Source organism: Symsagittifera roscoffensis, chromosome 2 (genome assembly GCF_963678635.1).
Source record: "Symsagittifera roscoffensis chromosome 2, txSymRosc1.1, whole genome shotgun sequence".
Lineage (NCBI taxonomy): Eukaryota > Metazoa > Xenacoelomorpha > Acoela > Convolutidae > Symsagittifera > Symsagittifera roscoffensis.
The window spans coordinates 29,532,599-29,545,052 of NC_087063.1; the positions used below are offsets into that span (position 1 = coordinate 29,532,599).

General features: G+C 34.7%; 1 protein-coding gene across 4 annotated transcripts in view; it reads right to left on the reverse strand.

Moving 5' to 3' along the window:
* Positions 1 to 6,327: 6,327 nt before the first annotated feature.
* LOC134840086 (uncharacterized) overlaps positions 6,328 to 12,454 on the reverse strand; it is a 29,094-nt gene continuing 22,967 nt past the window's right edge. For all 4 annotated transcript variants that reach the window (XM_063855775.1, XM_063855773.1, XM_063855776.1 and 1 more), the window contains 4 exons: positions 11,222 to 11,354; positions 10,195 to 10,502; positions 8,766 to 8,947; positions 6,328 to 7,330 (listed from right to left, as the gene is read on the reverse strand). In XM_063855775.1, coding sequence (XP_063711845.1) covers positions 7,052 to 7,330; positions 8,766 to 8,947; positions 10,195 to 10,502; positions 11,222 to 11,354 — 902 coding nt within the window. In that variant the 3' untranslated portion in view covers positions 6,328 to 7,051. The remainder of the gene's footprint in view (positions 7,331 to 8,765; positions 8,948 to 10,194; positions 10,503 to 11,221; positions 11,355 to 12,454) is intronic.

A 12,454-nucleotide genomic window follows, 5' to 3' on the forward strand; every position in this document is an offset into this window, starting at 1 on the left:
GAGAAGAAAGATAGTTCTAAAAAACTCTGTAAGCCCCGGATGGGTGGAACCTGATCTAAACTACATTTTATTATTGGATAAATTAGATATTTTACCACTGTAAAATATTTAATATTAACCAATCATAATCCATCCAACTAACAACCCACTTATTTGTAAGTGCTGATATTACTTGTAATTTCAGCACCAGAGAGATTTGAATTTAACTTAGAAATTAGTTGCCTCTCCAAGAGAACTTCAGCTGCCGCAATAAGCCAGTATACTCTAGATCTATTGAGCCTAGCAGAGACTAGTTAAACACCCTGAGACTAGTAGATATAAGAGTAAGATTAGGATCGGTATTAGACTAAGAAGTTGCACGAATCTATCCGGTCGAAAATAAGATAGCGTGACGAGCAGACGGTGTACCCTATCCGAAATTACTCTATGAGTTAACCAAAAGGATCTAACTCATTTCTTTCAAAGTATGTAAAGAAAACCTAATGGAGAGAAAAACTGGAGATGTTTTTTTTTCCGAGTGTGCTAATGTTGAGTAACCATCAAGACTCATTATGCTCACTTGTTCCTTTCGTTCGATAAATTCTTAATAGTTTTATGTCTAAGTATTTTGCAAGCGCTTGGTATAATTGCACCAGGGAATCAGAAATCAAAAGAACCGAAAACAAGTTAGGTTAAAACAAAAGCGATTGTTGTCTGTCGAAAGCGACATGAAATTAACAACAAATGAGAGTCTATGCAACAGAGGGAAAATATACCAAACCTTGTTCTGATGAGAACTACAGCATATTCAACAATTTTTTTCTGCAGTTTATAAGATTCACGACTTCAGATTTTTTTTTCAACAAAACCATTGAATATCAAAAGCGCATGAAATTTTTGAAGTAAAACTTTTTTGCCATCAAAAAGAAACGTCTGTCTAAGGATACTGATAGAGCATGAAATTGATAAGCAAAACTGCAGTGTGTTTCAAAAACGCGTATTATCGTTTTAACTGATAATGAGGTATGTTCCAAAAACGTGTATAATGGATTTAACTGATCATATAGAAATGAAAAAAACATATGTATAACCAAAAACAAACTTTTTTTTTTTTACAAATCCAGACTGTCAATTCAATGTCACGCTATTTAATTTCATCATAGTTTATTTAGGAGAGTAATATTATACAGACAGGTAAACAATAAACCGCATGTACAAATCAAACCCACCAAGGATCATGCAAAAAGCTATGCAGCTTATCGAGGCATGACCCTGAAAAAACCTATGACAGAAGTTGCGAGATAGTATCCGACTTTATGATTCAAAAAAAAATCTAGAATATCTCCATTATCTTTAAGAAACAAAGAAAACAATTTTTTGAAATTTTTTTATCTGAAACTTTCTACTGGCCATCATGGCTGTCCTAATTTAATGATGGTCACGCTACCTGCTTGTTTTCGTTTTGAAAAAGGTATGCTCTATAAAATTTTTCGCGAAGAAACTGCAATTTGAAAACTGCAAAATTATAGATATACATTAATAAAGAAAACGACAGATACAAATCTTAATCTGATGAAATTTACGGCATAACCATTAACTCGTATTTCATTTTAAAATTTTTATGACTACAAGATGGAGTCATATAGTGATGTTTTTCCGAAACTTCAGATTTTAACTGTTTTTTGTTCCGAATTTCAATACGAAAGTAACGGAATATTTGTATTCGGGGTGATTTTTTTTTCTTCAGACGAATATCGACTTTTTAACTAGCCCTTTTTGTCGGAATTTTTTATATCATTCGAAAAGTATTGTTGTCCTGAGCTTAAATTTGAAAAGATATTTCAGCTGCGATGTTTTTTGGAAAGTTATGGGGGTTTAAATATTGGCATTTTGGCCAATGGGACAATTAATGCGCGATATATTTCGCACTTTTAAAGCGTAAACGGAGATTTAATCCGTTCTGGAAATCGTTCCAATTTGGTTGAAATAAGCTTATTTGTCATAATTGTTTGTTACTAGCAGCGAAATTTATTCTTTTGTACTTTATAGGGCATGTGGGGGGATGATTTTCATAAAAAAGTTCAAATTTCAAAAAAAAATTTCATTTTGTTTTATTACATTCAATTTTTTCATGTTATTACTGCTCCATAAAACTTAAAAGGCAGTCAGAACACTCAGGGCTTCGCCCTGATACGAGCGGTCTTATTTTTGTTTGAAAACCATTGAATGTCAAAAACGCATTAAGGTTGACGAAACAAAGTCCTTTTTGCAATCAAAGGGACACGTCTGTCTGATGATAATGATGAAGCATGAACTTGATAAAGAAAAGTGTAGTTGGTTCTAAAACATGTTTAATTGATTTGACTGATAATATGGAAATGGAAAATTTTATAGCCCACAAAAAAATTTTCTACAGGCCATCGTGGTTGGCGTAGTTTAATGGTTACGCTCCCTGCTTGGTTTCATTTTGAACAAGAATATACTGTTTAAAATGTCTTGTGAAAAAACTGCAATTTTAAAAACGCAAAATCATAGATTTACATAAAGGAGGAAAAATGACTGATCCAAACCGTTATCGCTCCGGCGAGTTGTTTGAACAAATTTATCATTAAAACTAAAATTAACTCTTTCAACCAATTCAGTTTCCGGATAAAGCCACTCATGTATCTATGTTATCACAAAAATAACAGTTTACTTACTCAAAAATCAATCGAGAAAAAACAATACATCTATGCCTCTTTTGTTTATCTACTTTCAATAAGGTTATTGATGAAATTCTCGCAACCGGTAACAGCAAGTTTTTGCAGGAAATTGGGTTGTTGATCAAAGAGCTACTTCAAAAACAGAAAAAAAGTTGCTCAAAAGTGTTTTTTTTTCGTATCATTATTTAAAAATACAACTTGCGGTGTGGGACAATTTTTCAGCTGCTTTATATCAATGATCGGACTAATTATTTTTTGAAATGAAACTTTCTGCAAGCGATCGACTGGTCTTTTTATTTCATCGTTCAAAAACGCAACCAGTGGTGTGCGATTTTTTTTGTTCCTGCTTTAATTGAATGATCTAATGGGTCATCTACACTATAGTGAAGGAAAATTTTGCTGACCTTTTTGAAAATTGCAAAGTTGGCAACCAGACTATTAGCACCGGAATATATAATTAAATAGAATTTTGTATTAAAAAATGCTCTGGAAAACGAAACCATTCAATGAAAGATGAAAAAATTTTCCGTTACAACAAATTCAAGCAATCAAGTTAATTGATGGAATTGAAATTGTAGTTCAACAATCTTGTACTTAATAAATAACATGAGTTGGACAAATTCGAAAGTGTTTTACTTTGTGCTCAAATTTTTGTGCTCGAAGAATCACTTACACCACTGTCAAGTGATGTATATCACTCAGTAATATCAAAATTCAAACACGCTGCTGAAAGAAGATAATTTTTGTAATTCTAGAACTTGGATTTTTAACACCGGAACATTTAATTAAAGGGAATTGGGAAAAAATGCTAGAAAACGTTGAAAAGTACTTTTACATTTCGTTGAAATAAAAAAATTCAGTTAGGAAAAAAATCAAATAGTCACGCAATTTGTTACAATTGAAAAAAAATTCAACGATTTTGAAACTGATTTCTGTTGTTTTCAATGCAAAATTCAAAAGAGACAAATAGTTGGGTAAACTATGTTAAGAGACAAAAAATACGCTCACAATTTTTTTTTGTGCTCAAAATTTTTTTTAGAATTTTTTTATTCAGCTTTATACCCAATTATGTGTTGTTTATGTACGGTATTTTTTCCAGGGATACACTTTGTATATAATTCTAAACAAAATGCTGATGGTTAACAAAAATTGCCAGGTTTTAATTTTCCATTACGAGGCCAAACTATGCACTGGATAGGAGCACAATGTATTCCAGAGACAACTTTTTAAATATATTCCAAAATGTAAGTGAATTCCACTAACAAAATTTTAGTGGATTCCGCGTACAAATACGTGTAACATAAATTTTGTCGGCACACTTGTTTTGTTGCGGATTCCGCAACAAGCTGATATAGCTGTTTGTTCTGGATTCCGCAACTGTAAGTGGATTCCGCAAAATGTAAGTGGAATCCGCAAATGTAAGTGGAATCCGCAAAATTTGTAAGCGGAATCAGCAGACTGTAAAGAAATTCAGAAAATTGCTTACTTGCATATGCACTTGCGGAATTTAAAAGCAAGGATTTAACCATTGTCAGCGGAATCCACGAACAAATCTTAAAACATTGGTTAACTTAATCGATGGCTGTCACACTTTAGTAGTTGCGAGCAGTTTTTGGGATCATAATTTTGGAAACACAACACCAAATAAATTCATTGGGTTAATTCGGTAATTGGGTTAACTCATTATTGGGTTGACATATGGCCAAATTAGGTCAGTGTTTGAGATTCAGTAATTGAGATTCAGTACTTCGGATTTTGTATTTAAGAATCAGTTTTTGCGAGCCTGAATTCAAATCATTTTGTTCACAGGCAGTAAATGATCTATTTAACTAATTTGAATAAATTAGTATTTGATAAAAATTACCAAAACTTGAATTACAGCAGAATCAAGTTTTAAGTTCAAAAATACGAATAAATAATCCTGAAACTGAATTCTGGTTTTGCACTTTTTTGTTTTTAATGAATGGCTTGAAATGAATTGATGAATAATTTACAGGAATTGAGATTGATGACAGGAATTGAGATCGAAGTTAACCTTTGTAGGAAGTGAGATTGAAGTTGGATATGTTTGACAAGAATTGAAATGAGATCGATGACAGGAATTGAGATTGAAATTAACCTTTGTAGGAAGTGAGATGGGTATATTTGTCAGGAATTGAGATCGAAGTTGGGTGTTTCGACAGGATTTGAGATCGAAGTTGTATGTTTGACAGGAACTGATATCGAACGTTTGGCATTCCAACTGGAAGCTGATCAATTTATTATTTAAAAGATATAGTTTTAAACACTACTACTCATAGATATATGTAAGCGAAATCCGCAAACAAAATGCGGATTCCACTTACAGTTTACGGATTTTACTTACAATTTGCGTTTTCTCTTACAGTTTGCGGATTCCACATGCAGTTGCGGATTCCACAACAGCTCAATTCAGCGATACACATGTCTCATTATTTGTTTTTGGATTCCACAAACTGTTCTGGATTCCGCAAATACGGTTGCGGATTTCGCAAATTTGCCTATTTTTGGCGCGATTTTGAACAGTACAGTGTTTTAGGTATTTGTTTGTGGAATCCAAAACAGCTGAGAAGATCAAAGAAATATAGCATTGTTGCGGGTTCCGCGACAAATCTGATTTGGGCTTGTTGCAGAATCCGCTTACAATGCACAGAATGCACAGTTTGGCCTCGTAATGTTCAAAGACAATTTGTTCACATATAGCAGGAACATGAAAAATTGACCTCGATATCAATCATGATATGTTTTTGGGGTAAATTATTTTGGAAATTGTGTCTGAGATACTTGATACATCACCAAGAATGTTTAAAAAAAAACAGAACAGTTAACAAAAACTTAACTCAAAATTTTTGAGCAAGGATTTGAATAGTTCATTTTTTGCGTTTTAAAATTATCAGATACGGAATAAATCTCCGCTTACGCGTCAATAGTGCGAAATATATCGCGCGTTAATTGTCCGAGTCTTTAAACCCCCATAACTTTACAAAAAATGATCACAGGTGAAATATTTTTTCAAATATAAGCTCAGGACAACAAAACTTTTTGAATGATAAAAAAAATTTTGTCAAAAATGGCTAGTTAAAAAGTCGAAAAATTTTTTGTAGCGAATTCAAACTCAATACGCCTAAAAATAAAATTTCGCGTCCCTATAAAGGATATTATGAATCTTTTCGCTTGCCTCAATTAAATTTGGAATGTTTTGTAGCAGAAATAATTCGCCGCTTACGCTACTCGTTACAAAAAAATGGGAATATTTGCACGTAAAATGAGAGCATCAATTTTCAGCTTTCAATCTACAGGAATCAATTAATTAATTTTCTTAGGACAGACGTCGGCTTGTTACCAATCAGTTTGAACGATTAAGATTCTTCACCTGCAGTTTTTTGCGAAGTTAATGAAAGTATAATATTATCACTATGGCCATAATTGGACAATAAAATTCGCAAAGAAACTGCAGTTTTTTGAAAAGTCTTTTTCTTTATAAACTGTTTACTCAAAAACTTAAGCTTTTGCCCAAAAAAAGAATAAGTTGTTTCGATACTTATTTGGAAAACTTGGAAACATTCCTTAAAAAAAGCATTGAGCAGTTTTGTAAGCTTATAGCTGACAGCTTGAATAGAGAAAACGCTGAAATGCTGAAAATATCAATTATGAAATAGCAGAATATTTTAATATGTATCCAGATTCACCAGATTGAAACCGAATAAATTGTTGAAAAGTGTTGGTTTAAATGAATAAAGAGTTTAGCTCCAATTTGTTAACTACTTTATTAAAATATGCGATTGAAATTCGATGATTAAATTGCTTGATTTAGAATGAAGTAAAAAATTGCTCAATATTTTTATATAATCATTGTCATGCGCGGCCTTTGCATTCAAATTACAAATGATTTAAATTAAGCGATTGCGCTCAGCTATCATTTGGTTAAATTGGCTCTGTAAAACCCAACCCATTTTAAAAGTTTTGCTTAAATTTCACATTAACTGAATTTTTTTTTGATATTTTTGGAGGTTACTATAAGAGCTAAGGCAATTGGATAGAAAGTGGTGTGTATCCTATAATAAAAGTTTTTTATTTTGACCTCTGGCCGCTTACTAAACGATAGTGGGCATGTCTAGACTAAGGGGCAGGAACATTTCGGTTTTGTCATTTTCTTCGTAGACAGTTATGAAGCTTAAAACTCAATATAAATTAAGGTGAGGTGTCAGTCTTCCTCTCCGTGTTATCTCTAAATCGTTCACTGATGAAGCGTGATGCGCGATGTTATAGCGGTGGCAGAAGGGAGGAGTTGTTCACGTCATACTTTTTCTAAAATATCGGTCGGGGGTGGAGGAGGTATGTTTTTATTATAATTATCCCCAGTGTAGCACTCCTTCCAGAAATGCGACCAGTACAAGAGACAGGAAGTAAATGATTGCAACAGGGACACTGAGCCACAGCTGATATACCCTCCTGTACTTCAGGGCCACTACACCCATGGCAGCCTCCACTGCCAGGATGGCAGTTACTTCGGCTGAGAAGTGCCACTGCAGTCCTCGGAAGAACACCAGACCACAGAACACTCCGAGACACAGTGTGTTGTTCATGATGGCCGCAGAGTACAGTTGCGTGTACGTCAGCACTAGGTTGTCCTGAAACAATTGAATTGCTTTATTTCAAACATGCTCGTTTTATTTTTGGATTCGGTGCTTTTTTCATCTGTCGCAATGATTTTAGTAAATGATTGTCAGATTGCTCGGATGATGTGCAAAAAAGCTTCGACTTTCGGCGAGTTTTTTTCAAAGTTTTTAACATCACTGGAGTTGCCAAATTCTGGGTAAGTTTCAACTACAAAAACTAATTAATCATTGAAGAACTATTTCGAATAGAAAAAAGTCAGGTTTAAGTTTAAGTTTTGTAAAATTTTGGGCGCCCATTTAAATAATGAGGAAGAGGCGTTAAAAATAAACTGAACATGATAACGCATAGATATTAGGTGAATCACATCAAATTATATCTTTAATCAAAATCAGGGGCGGATTTAGGGGGGGGGGGGCGGACGCCTTCTCTCAGGGATTCGACCCCCTGCTGACCCAAAGGGTCCCCCTTTGGTACTTTTTAAGAATTCCATTTTGGCCGACCGACCCTAAAATTTTTCTAAAGGCGCCTTAATATATAATAAATTTGAGCGGGAGCGCGCGCCAAAAAAACACGATTTTTTTGTCAAAATTTTCCAAAAAGGGCTCAAAAACGGCTTATTTGACCTGTTTTTTCAAAACAATTTTCTTTTTGGTGCTTTAGGAGAGCTCGGAAAATCAATTTGGTCGGCCCAAAAAATAGTCGCCAAAACTTTCGAGTTTTTTTTGAAAAACCGCCCTCCTTCCTCGAGAAAATCCTAGATCCGCCCCTGCATAGGATGGAAAAAAAGCACAAACCGACGATTCAGAGCCTTATGTCACCTTCTTCATCTTCCATTATAAAGAATCAGGAAAATTTAAACGGCTAATCCTTGTTTTTGCATGTTTGAAATTCATTTACTTTTCACATACTTTTCATTTACGGCTCACTTATCTGGATATTTTTTCTCTGGCATTAAAGTTATACTTCGACGTGTACAGTTTACCATAATTTAAGGCAGTGAAACAGGATGAGAGTGCAGCATAATTTACTCTATATAGAGGGTTTGCTTATTCCATCTATCAAACTATCACATTAGATTTTGTCTCAAGCCAATATTTCTTAAAAATTAAATAGCCCGAAATAAATAATTTTTATAGAGGAAAAAAGCGTTCAATTTGTAAATGATGGTTTGAAAAAGTGTGGAATGCTTTGCCTGCTCGTTTGGTTGATGTGTGTGTTGTGTGTGTGTGTGTTTGTGTGTGTTTGTGTGTGTGTGTGTGTGTGTGCGTGTGTGTGTGTGTGTGCGCGCGTGTGTGTGTGTGTGTGTGTGTGTGTGTGTGTTTGTGTGTGTGTGTGCGTGCGTGTGTGTGTGTGTGTGTGTGTGTGTGTTAGTGTAAGTGTGTGTGTGTGTGTGTGTGTGCGTGTGTGTGTGTGTGTGTGAGTGTGGGTGTGTGGACATATGGATACCTTTTCTTTCTTCATGGCGAATGAGATGGAGGAGATGAGCTCGGAGGCGTTACTGCAGAGGGGCGTGACCACGAATGAGACGTAGAAGGGGGAAATGGGCAGGTGCTGTCTCAACTTAGGGTCAGTCAGTCTGCTCAGAGTGTCACACATCGGGTCACTGAACACAGTCACCAGACCGACGCCTAAGGTCAATCAAGTTCAATGTGACAGAAACACTAACAAAATGTATGACATAAAATCAAAACACTATTGAACGTTTTCGCTCTGACCACAAAATTGAAAGGCAATTAGTATTCGGGTGTATTTTAGTTATTTCCTCTTAGGCTTAGGTGCCACAACTAAACGTCAGATTGGGTGGGGTGATAAGCCATATAAAATCACAATCAATTATGACTTGATTGATATCAAGTTAAAAACTTCTCTCAGTGTTGCTGCCGACAAAAACCCGCTAGAAAATTTTGTGTGAAGTTTATTTAGTCTTCTATCAGTTAAGAGCGATTAAAGTAAACGAGAAAAACAATCGATAGAGCTGAAAACTCTTTGATAGAGCCTAAAAAACGAAAATTCTAGCCAGTACTTAGAAAACTAGTATTTGAAGCTTCATTCTGCGTTTTCCTGGCACCGAAAATTCATATCTATGAAAATCAACTTCTACAATACATTTTAAAAGTTAGAAATTTTTTATAAGTTCTAAATAATATTCGTTTTGTTAATAATTGGCAATGATAAGAGCAGCCTTTTCTTATGTTTGAAATAAAAAACGATTCAAAAATAAATGTGCTTTGGACCCTTCTGTGCTAGTTGCGTACTAATCGGCAATTATTGTTGTTCCGGCAAATCTAAAATGGGAAGGAACTTTGTCGTGGGTCTTTTAGTGTTTTCTTTTGCTTTCCACGCGAAATCAGGAATCATAAAAAGAAGGGGTCGATGACTGGTATTGCAAGAAAGCCCTTTCAGTTGGAATCCGTACAACATTAAACAATTTGAAACAGTTTTCCCAGTGTCGAGAAAAACCGATTTAAATTTTGTAAGTTTTAGTCTTATTTCCAGCAAGTAGGTCTTAAAAAAATTTTTCAATAAAAAATGAAAAATATATAGTTTCACTCCAGGAAAACTAATTTTGGAAGCTTAATTTAGTAGTTCATCTTCGGCATTAAAAATTTTTGAAACTTTTTTTTTTCAAAAAAAAAGAAATAAACGGTTGTCGATTATATGTCTAATTCGCTAATGCTCAGTGCGTTTGTATAAAGATCTCATTACACCACGCACTAAAAACGAATTTTCTATGTTACTTGCACAATAACCGGCTACCCACATTTTCAGATTTCAACATGTCACAGAAAAACTTTCGGGAAACATAACAAGTATCTCGAAGTTATGCGAAAAAGTCTCTGTCTATTTAGTACTCCAACTGCATGTTTGTTCTCACCTGTCGTGAGCAGAGCTAGTGACTTGAACATGACCAAACTTCTTGATTCCTTCTCACTCGATGTTCCCTCTCCCTCCCTCTCCCCTTCCGTCTTCTCTTTCTTCTGTGCATCTCCTCCCACAGACCCATTCTGCATCTTGTGCATCTCTATCCCCTCCCCCTGCTGCTCCCCTCCCCCCTCAATTGCGCCGTAGTGTCCCCCACCCCCATCGGAAGACTCAATATCCCCCATGTTGTCCCGGTGGTGTTTGCGCACTCTGGCGTGGATGCGCCACGTCGCAAAGTATTTTTTCTCTAACATGTGTTCTCTAAATATTAAAAGAATACAGTTCCTCATTTCTGTGTTTTTTTTTTGCTTTTTGATGGTTTAAAAAATTGATTTTCTGAAGAAAATCATGAATAGTTTTAGTATTAATTCATTTCTTATCTCTCAAAAACAACGATTTCATGTGCCATAATGATCCGAAAACTTCCAAAAAGAATTGAAAAAACTTGTTCTTGGATATTAGGAAAGAAAACTAACAACTAGCATGTTTTTTTTTCTCGAGTCTGAATCAAGGGAGGTCGAGATCTAAATATGACTGCTCCATAAAAAAAGGTTTGTTCTGAAGCCCTTCCTATGAAATCTTCTTCACACCTGTGGCTCACTTATCTGGATATTTTTCCTCTGGCCTTAAAGTTTCACTTTGATGTGTAGAGTTTACAATAATTTAGGGCCGAGAAATAGAGCGAGAGCGCAGCATAATTTTATATAGAGGGTTCAATCTAGCTATCAATTAATCACATTAGATTATGTGTCTCAAGTCAGTGTTTCATGAAAACTAAAATAGACCAATTTTAGTTTTTTAACAAAAAAAGCGTTCGATTTGTAAATGGCATTTTAAAAAAGTGTGAAATGTATTGTGTGAGGTTTTTTGAGGTCATATATGAGGAATAAATAGGATTTCAATCCAAAATCGGACAATTACAGATGGAATTTAATAGGTCGGGCGGAAGCAACCCCTTTCTTTGAACTGACTGTATTTACCTGTAATCTGGATTGTCCTGTAATTGAGTGTATCCATATTGCGACTGATGTTGCTGCCCACCCCCATTCGAGCCCCAAGCTCCACCCGTCTTCCCTCCTCCAGAAAAGGGGTATCCTGGAGCTCCTGTTGGACCTAGAGAAACACAAACATGTTTAGAATCAGACGGACACGTCAATCGATACCTGAGCTAAATTAAAACTGCATTAAAACAAGATGATTTCATATTGCTTAAATAAAGCCAGAACAGATACCTGTTTATATAAAAACTAAGAGTCAATTGTACTACAATTCTCTGATTTTCAATGCAAATCTTGCTATGTAGATGAACCATTACGTCGCTTTCCCATTATGAATCTTCCCCTAAACCGTAGAGCCTTCTTCTATAGATGTATGAGTTTTGAGAATGATTTCTGAATAAAAGTTGTAATTCCAGACACTTAAGACTTGAGGAGAATCATTTTTATGTGATCAAATACCTAATTAATGGTTTTAACAGTTTTTCTTATAAAAATAACGGATATATTTAACTATTAACCTAGAGCTCTCAAATTTGTGCTAGTCTAATTAGTTTGATGTTATGCAATGCCAAAACTATATATCAACAAGGATAGCCGGTTGCTGTGGATTCTTTAACAATTACATAAAAGTTTTTTTTTCAATTAGTGTTGTTTTTGTGCGAGGTGGTTATGAAAGGATCTGAAAAATCCTCAAACTTAGGTATGTTCGACATTCACAAAAAATAGACAAATCGAACCTCAATTTTTGACAAAAAATGACGCGAAAAAAATGTAAACAAAATCCAAAAAAATGCAAACATTTTTTCCAATTTTTTTTGCAGCCATTGTTCTGTTTCTTTTTTTTTTGAAAAATTGTTATTCCAAAAATTGCGCTTAACAACTTCAAAAAACCATTTTCTTAAACGTTTTATGGTACATCGTTCTATATGTGCGCGCTGGTTTTAGTCGCTTGCAATTAGACTAGCACTCAAAAATTTCAAACCCGTTTTTCTCGACACTGGGACAACTTTTTGAAAAATTCGTTCGAATCAAAATTAAAAAGGATGTTGTATGATACATCATTCCTTCCATTACGATGATAATTTGTGACCAGTTTTTTGATTGAAAAACAAAATAAGCCTGCTCGCTCACCGCATTTGCTCAAAATTAGACCAAAAATCAAATATTTGGGGCGGGTTTTCTCATTACTGAGGAATTTTTTCATTTTTTTTATTT